General features: G+C 34.3%; 1 protein-coding gene across 4 annotated transcripts in view; it reads right to left on the bottom strand.

Moving 5' to 3' along the window:
* LOC144972849 (nuclear receptor coactivator 4-like) overlaps positions 1–11,045 on the bottom strand; it is a 22,093-nt gene extending 11,048 nt beyond the window's left edge. Inside the window, exons 1-6 of one of the 4 annotated variants that reach the window (XM_078914571.1) lie at positions 10,920–11,045; positions 8,147–8,291; positions 5,327–5,553; positions 4,036–4,291; positions 2,190–2,451; positions 952–1,088 (exon numbers count right to left, since the gene is read on the bottom strand). In XM_078914571.1, coding sequence (XP_078770697.1) covers positions 952–1,088; positions 2,190–2,451; positions 4,036–4,291; positions 5,327–5,553; positions 8,147–8,245 — 981 coding nt within the window. In that variant the 5' untranslated portion in view covers positions 8,246–8,291; positions 10,920–11,045. Of the gene's footprint in view, positions 1–951; positions 1,089–2,189; positions 2,452–4,035; positions 4,292–5,326; positions 5,554–8,146; positions 8,292–10,169; positions 10,828–10,919 lie in introns of those variants that run through there. The other 3 variants (XM_078914573.1, XM_078914572.1, XM_078914574.1) reach the window with 3 other exon arrangements.
* Positions 11,046–11,361: the final 316 nt, after the last annotated feature.

Raw genomic sequence — 11,361 nt, 5'->3', positions numbered from 1 at the left:
TTCCAACACAATTGAGGTTATATGAGAGACCGCTGAAACAAAAAAACAAGCAATCTAACAAAAATAGTACAAATGTAAATCAAAATCATAACCTAAAGATATCATAAGCTAAATTATAAATAACCAAGAACAAACAGGCAGAAGATTTACAGAAAAAAAAAATATCCCCTGTCAAAAATACAATCACAAACCAAAGAAGCAGGATAGGCTAGTAAAGAGAAGAAGAAACGACATCACTATCGGATCGTACACCCATGCGAACATCATGCATAGGTATATGATTCAAGGGTGATATTTTACAGGAAACTGAAAATTATAAAAAGTTTCAAATAGGAGTTAGTTAAAATAGATATTAAACAAGGCATGTGTTGACATATGAGGGTTGATCAAATATAAATTGCCCTGATTATGAAGGAATGATCTGATTCTCGTGAAAGTCTGCTGCACACTTTCTTTTATTTTTCAATAGAGTCCCCAGCTTAAGCCTCCTTTTTGACAATGCTTAATTTCTGGTTCGTGTGCCTTGGTGTGCATTAATGTAAAAAGTTCATATCAGAACTTCCAATGTTTTTTATGTAATCTTATGAGAAATATTGACAACCTTTCCTGAAAATTCCAGTCAAACACAACGATTTCTTGATTGTCAGTGCAATTCATATTTGATCAACCCATCTATTACGCTTTGTTGAGATAGCCTTTAAGATTTTATACTTTCGTCAAATATTTTTGCAACAGAAAAGACTATGTTCATAACCTTGATGTCATCCAAGTAAAAACTCTAACTGGAATACAAAACATTCCTTCAATAGCTATGCCAGAGAGACATAAAAATAGTAGAAAATTTCTGGACTTCAAAATGTGACTCCTGGGACCCTTTTTTGAAATATTGATTAAAGGAAAAATTAACACAAATTCTATTCCAATTTAAATGCATGGTAAGAAACAATGTACCTTGGAATCAGAAGGTATATGCTGAAATAGACTTTCACTTTGCTTCTGAGCTGTCAGAAGACTCTCCAAGTAGTCAGAAGAATTGTGGAGCCATGGTTTCAAATCTTCAAAGACGCCTTTTATTTTTCCACATTTTACTGATAGAAAAAATATAAAGAAAAGAAATCCAAATTAATGGTATTTTATAGTACATTTGCAAGAGGATAATACATTAAGAACTCTTTGTATTTCTATTCAAACCTGCATTATTTTATGCAGAAAAAATCCTGCAACAGTCATAAAATCTGAAGTTTGTTTTTATTTTCTTTACTTTTCAAAATCTGAATAATAAATAATAAAAAGAAAAAAATATCTAGACTATCAAAACTGCAATTCTGACTTTATCTGTGAATTTTAAATTCACACCTGATAAAAACTGTTTTGGCTGCAAGTGATTCAGTGAATAGAAACAAAAATAATGAAGTCTAGGTTACCTACAGATTATTATTGCTTTAAATAGATCTTTGTGTTTTTAAGTAAAGTTTGTTTTTAAGGGTTTTACGGCGCTTGCAATACATTGAGGTCATATCAGCGTCGGTAAAAAGGAAGAAAATGGGAAAGTAAAAGTTCTAGGATTACAATTAAAGCACCCACATTTAGGTAAAACAAATGGGAATTAGTTCAAATAGGGAAAATGCAGATTCCAAGAGAACACCATCGGTGTACTTAGATTTGCTCTATTCCTTTCCTTTCGATCAACTTCTCATCCAAGGCCATCATGGGTCTTGTGCCACTTTCGACATTTGGTGCCAGTGTGTCTAGAAGAGGTGTCAAAAAATGACATAAGACATAATGGTGATTTTTCCGCTGAACTACCACTTAGCGGAAAATGTTTGACACGGCAAAAACAGCTGAAAAATATCCTAAAATCCTGGAATTCCGCAGAAGATTATCATCACCGATATATGTAAAAACAAAAATAATACAGTGCATAACAGACATGATTTATAAGACAAAAAATATCATCTTACAAAACTCTAACTATACAATTTGACTGCTTCCCTCCCAGGCAGGGCCAGGACAAAACCAAGTAATCTCATTCCAAGACAGAAAGCATGTTGAAAAACAGATATTGTGGAATAGGAGACACAGTAAGTGTCCCTCTGCCCACTATGGGAGGTCAGGAACCCAATCCAGGCTTAGATAAAGTTACTAATATAAAGAAAGTTTTGTGAGTAAGAAGAATAATTAAAAAGTACCATTCTTATTACGACTGTTGTCCACAATCTCAAAATTATGTTCCTCTTCCAGATCAGCATGACTCTTTATCTGACTGAGCCAGTTGTTTAAGCTACATGTTTCTCCTGGTGTAGTGCAATATGACATGTTAACGCCAGAGTTAAACTGACTGGGCAAGCCTTTTGGACGAACAGAAGAAAGACTGGTCTCTTCCTTTGGGCCTTGTCTTTTCTGAAGCCAATCCTCCATTCTTGTTGAAAGTTTGGGTATGGTCACAGTTATCTTCAAAAAATACAACAGAAGCAATATATTTTGATTAAAAAATTATGTGTTATCATGAGTGTGTCGTCAAAATCTATATAACTTGCAAGTTACTGAATTGTGCCTGGACAGTTGGAGAGGGAGACTATGCAAGCTGGATTGTCATATAAGTGGTAAACAAAGAAGGGAAAAATGTTAGCAGGAATCTGTCAGTTCCCTACAGTGTGTTCGCCATGTACATAGAAAAAAGCTATGAAAATGAATAAGGGAAAAGAAGAAAATGGAGCATAAACACATGTCTGTTATTTCTGACGAGTTACATGCCCACACACATAATGTGTGTGTGTGTGTGTTATAAATGTGCTTTATTACCATTAATAAGAGATATGAATTAAATAATTTTACACAATGTTTGCCAAAAGTTTACATATGATTAAACCATCTATTTAAAGATTGAGCATTTCAAGTCTCAAGTAATTCAAATTATTAAGCATTAATTGTGATAACCACGATGAAGTAAATACAGTCCACTCCGGATAATCGCAACTCGGTTAATCGCAACAAATTTTCAACCTCAAAAAGTGGCAAAGTCAAGAAATCAATCAAACAAAATCTCATGATTAAATTTCGTCATGGGTGAAATCATGACAAGTTGGAGAATCGAGAGTGGGGTTTAATGCTAAAGTAGTGTATCACCACTCTATTAGACACAAAAGGGCGGGGCATTGCAGTATTGGTTTATGAGGTCATCTGTGACCATAAGATAGGAGGGCTAGACATAGTCTACACAAGAGGTAGACAATGACAGTTGTAAGGAGAAAGAGAGCGATATCCTTTGTTTTGGGATTGACAACAGTGCATATGGGTTTGGTTAGAGCTTATTGTCTCTCATCACGGCTATTCTCTTTGACTCTTACGAATGTTGAGAACAAAAGAGTGAAAGTTTTGCTTGGTTTTTATTTCGATCAAATTGCTCAGTCTGTGGTGGACTAAGAACAATGTTTACAACAATTGGGTTGAGTTTACCATACATGGTATGAAACTGATCAGTGGTCAAATCAAAATTGTTTTAAAAACTTACAACAAGCGGATGGTGAAAACAGTATCCCATTATTTTATCTGAAATCGACCACAGATACCGCAGGCATGGACGGTCCCAAGATCGTGTAAACGCAGAGGCAAAATGTTGCATTAATGGACGGGAATCAACTTCGGTTTATCGCAACATTTTCACTGAACCCAAGGTGTTGTGATTATCCGGAGTGGACTGTATATTCACAATATATAAAAATCTTAATATGTATACAAGGGCATTGGGTGGCAATGACAAAGCAATAGATTGATGTGCCAACGTTCTGTGAAGTTTGTCACAAAGAATATTTTCCTACTGCCTGCCAAAGAGCGAGTCGGTGGCTGGATCTGACTTAAATCATGGAAGATACTTCAGAATAAAGTGATGTTATATCAAGGGTAACAAGCAATGGTTACTACAATTTCAAGCTGTAAAAACAGGAAACATCTTTGGCTCATTGGCTTAATGGCTCAGAGGGATTTCTTATATAAAAACAATTATTAAAATAATTAAATTTTTTTTCAATTTCTTACGCTTTTGGTAGAGGAATTGCTCTCTTTGAGTTCTTCCACTGTCTTGTAAAATATATGATGATCTTCATCTTCATATTCCTCTAAATGTCTGGGTACACTGGCAGATGGCTTCCATGGGTCGTCGAAGGCTGAAGGCAAAGGTAAGGCATTAGAATCGACGCGCCCATATTTCAAGATACACTCTCTCAACGACATATGGTCTGCTCTAAATGCAATATGAGGAGTTTCTCCGGGTGACAAATCAATCTCATCAAATCTGGAAATTCAAGGAATCAAAAAAATAATTTTGATCATCATAAAGAGTCAATTTCTATGTGGCAAAATCTTTCAAACTTTCACTTCCATCCATAAAATGCTATTTGTAAATAAAAGTTAATTAAAAATTCTTTTAGCCAATACCAGAATAGGATCATACAAGGAGGCCTTAAGAACCATAAAACCCATGGAGTTTGGGTATATCCCAGTTCGAGTAACATTAAAAATGGACATAAATAAATGTTTGACACCCTTAAGATAACATGTATGTCTATCTTCCACAAGATCGAATAAACCCAGCAATCCAGCCACTGCTAGGTAGACAAAGGAAAAATGAGTACAAAATGTCTTTTAAAGGGCTTACCATTGAAGAAATGGTAATGTCTAATGGCCGAATCAAACCATCAGAACTCATTTGATTATGATCTCAGTTTTACTACAGTCACACAGAATGTGGTTATGAGAAAAATAAAAACAGTGGATGCAGGACTCAAATAAACTAGCTTACTCCAAAAGATCTTATTCCCCATGACCTCGAAGAGAATTATCACTCATGAATCAAGCACACATATATTCCAAGCATAGTGAAGTAAATTTAAGAAATTAAAGACCACCTCCTTTCTTCAAGATGATGAATACTTACACAGGACATGATTGTTTACTTCTTTTGATATAATCAAAAAATTTTAACACTTCTTCCTTGACTTTTCTTTTTTTATGACAAACAAAAACCTAATTTTGCTGTTAATAAATTGATCCACTGCAAGTCCACGTGTATAATTCTGTAGGCCCAAGATATTTACATTTTGCTTGTTTGAAAGGTTATTATTATTATTATTGTTCCAGAGTTTGCATTTTTAAAAGTACTCAGTTTGGACGTAAACGAAAAACATTTTTTAAAAAAGATTTAAAAAGAAGGAAATTTAAAAAAATCCAATTGCAACTGTCAGATCTAGTGCCATGGGGAAAAGCTAATGACGTGACAGAATAAAAAATGTGAGGGAATGTCGTCTCTTTTTCATATAAAAATACTCACTTTGTCAAAATGTCAACAAGTTGTTTGTCCAAAATAGTGTCAGTGGACTTCATCATGGCCATTCTTGTTTGCAGCACACCCAAGGCCTGGTTGAGCTTTGCCTGTTGTTGTTGTAAGGCCTCTTCTTTCAAAGTGACCAACTCGTCTACTTTACTGAGCAAACTTACTTCCCTTCCTCGTAAGCTTTCCAAATTATGACTCACACAAGAGTGTATTTCCACTTTTATCTGTTATAACAAATAAAATTTTAAAAATAAAGAGTGATATCAGCAACAAAAGATATATACATTGCAAATACGCTGTGGACATTCATAGAGCGTTGTAGTAATTAGTGATATTAAGAAAATAACTCTTCAGATGGTATGACAAAAATAATACTTTTAGCACGCTAGCTGTGATCACATTTTCACAAACTTGAACATAATCATAACCTAGAGCTTTTGACTAAAATTTTTGTGATCATTTGACCTATGATGGCTGATAATATGAAGCAACTGGCAGGTTTGAACAATGTATGCAAACACACAGTTTGCCTGAGGCGAAATATGTTTGAAAATCACTAGGGTTGTCAAAGAAGTAAGGTGAAAATAGCAACAGAATCAACAAACTTGCTTTGATCAAAATTAATCTCTCAGAAGATTTACTTTCCTATTATTATCAAACTACTTTTTTGTCATTCTTGAGATTGATGCATGAGAGAATAGATCCTGCTCTTGAAGAATCATCCTTCAAGACTTTGCAACCAAGTTTTTACTCCTTGGATTAAGTCCTTGTCTTCGTGAAACTTTTTGCCGACTAAGTGTTAAGAGGTACAAAGAAATGTTAGTCGGAAGAGGCCGAACCAGGACTATTGGGATGATGAGACAAAACCTCCAAATGATACTTGTGAATCTATTCTTTGGCTATGTTTGCTGTATGGTGGGTGACATTGTCATTCTAAAGGGCGACTCCTTTGCTCAACCATCCTAGCCCTTTACCATTCTCTTTGTTGAGTGTTTCACAATAGCATGCAGCAATAACAGTTTCCCCTGGAGATAGAAAGTCTACCAACAAAGCCTTTGTTGTCCCAGAGACTTCAAACTTTGTGCCAAGAAGCTGCATCAAGAACTTCTCAGATGGAGGTAATATGGATGTTTCCATGTCATTGAATCCCCATGTTTCAGGTGCTGTGTGGCAAACCCTTCTCTCATCACTTGTGATTATACATTTGAAAAAGTTTCTATTATATCCAAAATCACCATATATGTCCCATCATCTCTGTCATTTCCAAGTAGAAATTTTCCTGAAGTGTTTGGGATGGGACCCATTGGACTGATACATTGCTATATCCTAGAGGATAATGTTAGCCAAGTGACAAGGCAATATCTCGCACTTTAATTCACCTTTCCTCCTAGATAAATGTATCAACCCATCACATGTTGAATTGTGTTGTTGAATTCTGTGGCCATCCTGAAGGAGTTTGTCTTACAAGTTTGAACGACCTGCTCTGAAAAATTGTACCATTAATTTACCTGCTTTTTAAACTCATCAAATAATTACCATATACGGCAACCAATTTAGAGTAAATTTCAGATGGATTCCTCCCTTTTGCAGTCAAAAATCGTATAATATCTGAGACTTCAATCTTTGACCACACTGCAATAGTAGTCATGATGTTTGTTATGCTGTCCAAAGAAGATCTGCTGTAAACGTGAGACTTGGTGCATTGAAAAATTTGCAATAACATTTTAGAGATTTAAAATGACGTATGAGCACCTTATTTTTGTACAACGCTCTAAACTTTCCAGTAATTAGAGAAAGAGAAAAAGAAAAAAAGAAAGTCAGTACCAAGTCATGAATACTCGATAGGTATCTACCATCTTCTACTTTCGATTCTGCAGCCCATGTCTTGCTTCTGTAAACTAAAAATAGCTCCCCTTTCTTTACACAACAGATGTGAATCTAGTTCCGAATTAAAATTAGGAAAATTTGGAAATTCGAATAATATCAATCCTTAGTACTTACGAATTAAAATTTGGAAGCTATTGTGGAAATAAGATGAATGGTTAAGTGTTTCAGTAAATTGAAATTGGATACACACTAAAAATTCTCTATGTGTAGAGAAGTATCTATTAACATGAGAGTTGTTGGTATTGATGTATTAAGAATTATTAAAGAGTTGGGGGAAACTGAAAAATGTGTGAAAAGTAGGAAATCCTAATAATTCTGAAAGATTTGCATCCCTGGACAATGATAGAAATCCACATTTATACACAATGTTCAAAAGAAAAATACAGAACCAACCAGTTATAATACAACGCTTTTTTCCCCCCAGAATACAAAAATGAACTTATAAAATAACAAAATCAAGAGAAAAGGACGAAAAATTAATTGTAAAATAAGTGGGCAATGAAGTAAATTTCATAAGAAATTTCACACAAAAAGCCATTGAAGTAAAAAAAAAGGGTCCCATGAAAGAAATGATGAAATTTATAATTTAAAAATAGTAATAATTAAAAAGATAAAAATCATGTGTTATAAAAGGAGCAGAAAACGAAATAAGTCTACTTATTATAAATCAAAGTGTTCTTAGATAACTACTTCAAACAATTAATTCACATATACGTGATCAATTTTTAAACGATTAAAGGCTGATACTGAATCAAAATATCATAAAATCTTCATTTTGAGTGTGAGAATATGTCTATTAATTGTAGAAAATAAGCCATCACCTATGTATTAACAGGATAAAAAAATACACAAGTTAGTACAAAAAGCAGATATTTCAAATAGAATATATGGCAAAAGTATGGAACAAAATAAATAATCAAAATTGCTCACATCAGAAGCATTGTGACTCAAATGCCTCTTGATGGCATCAAGTTTTTTGATAGCATTCTCTAGTTGGCGAACCTTCTCCTTTGCCTCATTCAAAGCCATTGTGCTCTTAATGATTAGAAACTTGTACCTTAGAAGGAAGCTGATCCTGAAAGATTAAAAAGAGAGAATGAGCAAATGATTTGAACAACCTTGAGCTGCTTTTTTGGAAACATAATTTATGTTAAAAGATTCTATATTCTATACTCAAAACTGTTGACAGATCAAACCACCCAATCACTGCTGGGTGAACATGGGCCGAGTTCAAAACCTGTCACCACCCTTTATTATTATTATTATTATCATTATCGATTGAGATTTCAGGATTCTCCTTTACTTATCATATTTATGACCCACAAGACCGGTATTTTGCTGGGATGAACCAAGGACTAAAAAGTGGATCTTAAATAGAGGTGATTGAAATATGGTGTCCCGCTAGCTCAGTAGGTGGAGCACTCACATCACATGCAATGGGACAGAAATCGATACCAGGTGCAGTTGATAGTTTTTCTGACCCTCCTTGATCACCCTGCAGTGATTAGGTAGCTGGGTCTGTTAGATCTGGTGGAAAGTCCTTTGCAATATTAGACGAGCATCCAATCTAAAGGATAGCAAGCACTTGCTATTGTCCATTTCATGCTACAGAAACCGGTATAAACTCTGGCTTTATGGGCCAAATGGCTCTGAAAAACTACATAACTGTTGAAATATTTAACTCAGGGATTTTCATGAGTTAACAACACCTGAAGATATCACTACTTGGGACATTTTTTCAGAAATTTGTAGGAAAAAAAAGCAATCAAGAAGAAACTACTTCCAATTAATACATGATTATACTTTTAGATAGAATAAAAACAAATGTATATTAATATTTCAACCTAAAATATTTTTGGGGAGTTTCTTTTAAAAAATTGACCTCGACAGGAATTGTTATAATTTCATAACATGGAAAAAGACAAACAACATAAAATCTCAAAATATCAAAACCAATTTTTCCATGCCAAATTGGCTTTCAAAATCACTAACTTATGGGAATTTGGCATTTAAAATTGGCAACTCTGAATGATGTGATTACAAAATATCAATATCACAAGAAATGGAAGTGCATCATTCACTGAAGTTCCTAGAACTTTTAAACTCTAAATAACTCTAAAAATCTGGAAACAGTCGTACACAAAAATGGCAAATGCACCTTGAAAGTGAAGGAAAAAGAGAATAGATAGTTAAAGTACATCAGGCACTTGTTGCTTGACACAACATTTTAATCTGACTCCCTATTACCTATAATATGCGTAATAAGTCTCAACTGAATTAAAGGATATGTCTGTTTCAAAACACTAAAGGAAAAAAGGATAAAAACATGGAAATGAAATAAATAATTAATCAATACTTGGGGTTAAATTTCTTTTCTTTTTGTAAGACCATGATGTCAATTTCTAACATTAACAGAGATGAAAAACTCTAATCAATCTTGTATAGTATGGAGTGTGATACAGTATAGCTATATACTCTCATTATCATTATGCCAACTAATTTTTTAGGCCACATCTGTTACGATAATTTATATTGTTACATTTTCCCAGACACAAAACCATTCAGAAATGAATGGGAGTCTTATGAACTGTTTTAAATTGGTTGGTATGATACGAATGCACCCCATCCATTGAGCTTTGTTGTAACATTGGTTGAAAAATTCTGCACTTTTTGACATTTTGGGCTACCAAATTTCAACTTGATGAATTACCAACTTATCATTTTGTTATCAACAGTAGCGGCATTGACATAACCTCAACTTCACTTTAACTATTTCACTGGTATTGCTAGGGATTAATCTGGAGTGGTGCACCAACAAAGACAGAAGAAAGTCCATGAATTAAAAAAAATTAAGATTAGGCTTACAAGATTTCTACTGAATGGGCAGGGGTTTAATTATGAAAATATTATCTTCTTTCAAAATAAGTAAGTCGGTGAACATAATAATACTGACGCAGATATAGGCCTAAGCAGAGAAAATCAGTTTGATGGCACTGGTCAATTATTGTTCAACACCACCTTGATAGACTTGCGTCCACAATATATCTAGGCTAGCTAGACTCTAGATATCTAGATCTAGGTATGACACCGTGAAAACTTACAATATGACAACAAATTAGGGTCATATAATTTATAATAATTATATTATCTCTTGATAAAGAAGAAATCACGGGCGTAGTCTGAACGAGCTTCCTCGTGAATGTATATGTGGCATACGATTAAATGTTTCATTCCAAGGAACTTGATATTTTATAAGAATCAATCCCGGAATCCCCGAAATGACTGACAACTGAAGATGAATAACAATGAATAGAAATTGGGTCAAGTTCAAGTTCGAGGACATCCGACATCAAGTTGTATTATCTTAGCACGTACACCCAATGAATGCGGTTCAGTTTAAATGATAAGATAAAGAACTGTTCAAATCAAAATCAAAGCTCAATAGATTTATCAAATATACCACTGTCTACGAGGGTGTTAATACTCCAGCTGCTGAAAATGATTTTATTTTGAGACAAGCATCTGCTCGAGCTGGAGTGGAGTCGTGTCGTCGTATGTTCATCTCGCACTTCACTTACTCCCAGTTAGTAACTGGTAGCTACAAAAGACCCAAAGGAAAACTTAAAAATAGAAAATCAAAAATTTTAGCCGGAAATCTATGATAGTTATATTCATACAAACGAAATAAAATGAGTATACTTACAAGTGAGTGTGATTGAAGAACGAGGAAATAACAAAAATGATAGAAATACCAACCTCCCTCAGTTGGTGGCTGGTAATGAATGAAGAATGACGTCATTGCAGTTCATGTTGTGATTGGTCAATCTTGCGATAGTAATAATATTATAGATAGTTCGAAGTTGACGTCACTCAGGTCTTTGTTATTGTTTTTTGCCATCCGCGTTTATGAGTAATTCTCACTAAGCTGTATTAACCTGACTATAAACGATCATGGTTGCACACAGTTTTGTGTGTTGGTCCGTTATACTTCCGGATGGCAATGTTGTGAACTTCTTAGCCAAGCGCATACTATCTATACCGACTTATAGCAGAAGGGAACGCAGACCTGGAAGTGGAAAAATTCGTAGTTTCCAGGATTAAAAACATAGTAGACACTAAAACCTCTTTTTAAAATTAGCAATCTG

Source organism: Berghia stephanieae, chromosome 5, assembly GCF_034508935.2.
Source record: "Berghia stephanieae isolate SIO BIC M18660-M18661 chromosome 5, UCSD_Bste_1.3, whole genome shotgun sequence".
NCBI classification, from domain to species: domain Eukaryota; kingdom Metazoa; phylum Mollusca; class Gastropoda; order Nudibranchia; family Aeolidiidae; genus Berghia; species Berghia stephanieae.
The sequence above is the reverse complement of the archived record's forward strand: the minus strand, read 5'-3'. Positions and strand labels throughout refer to the sequence as shown.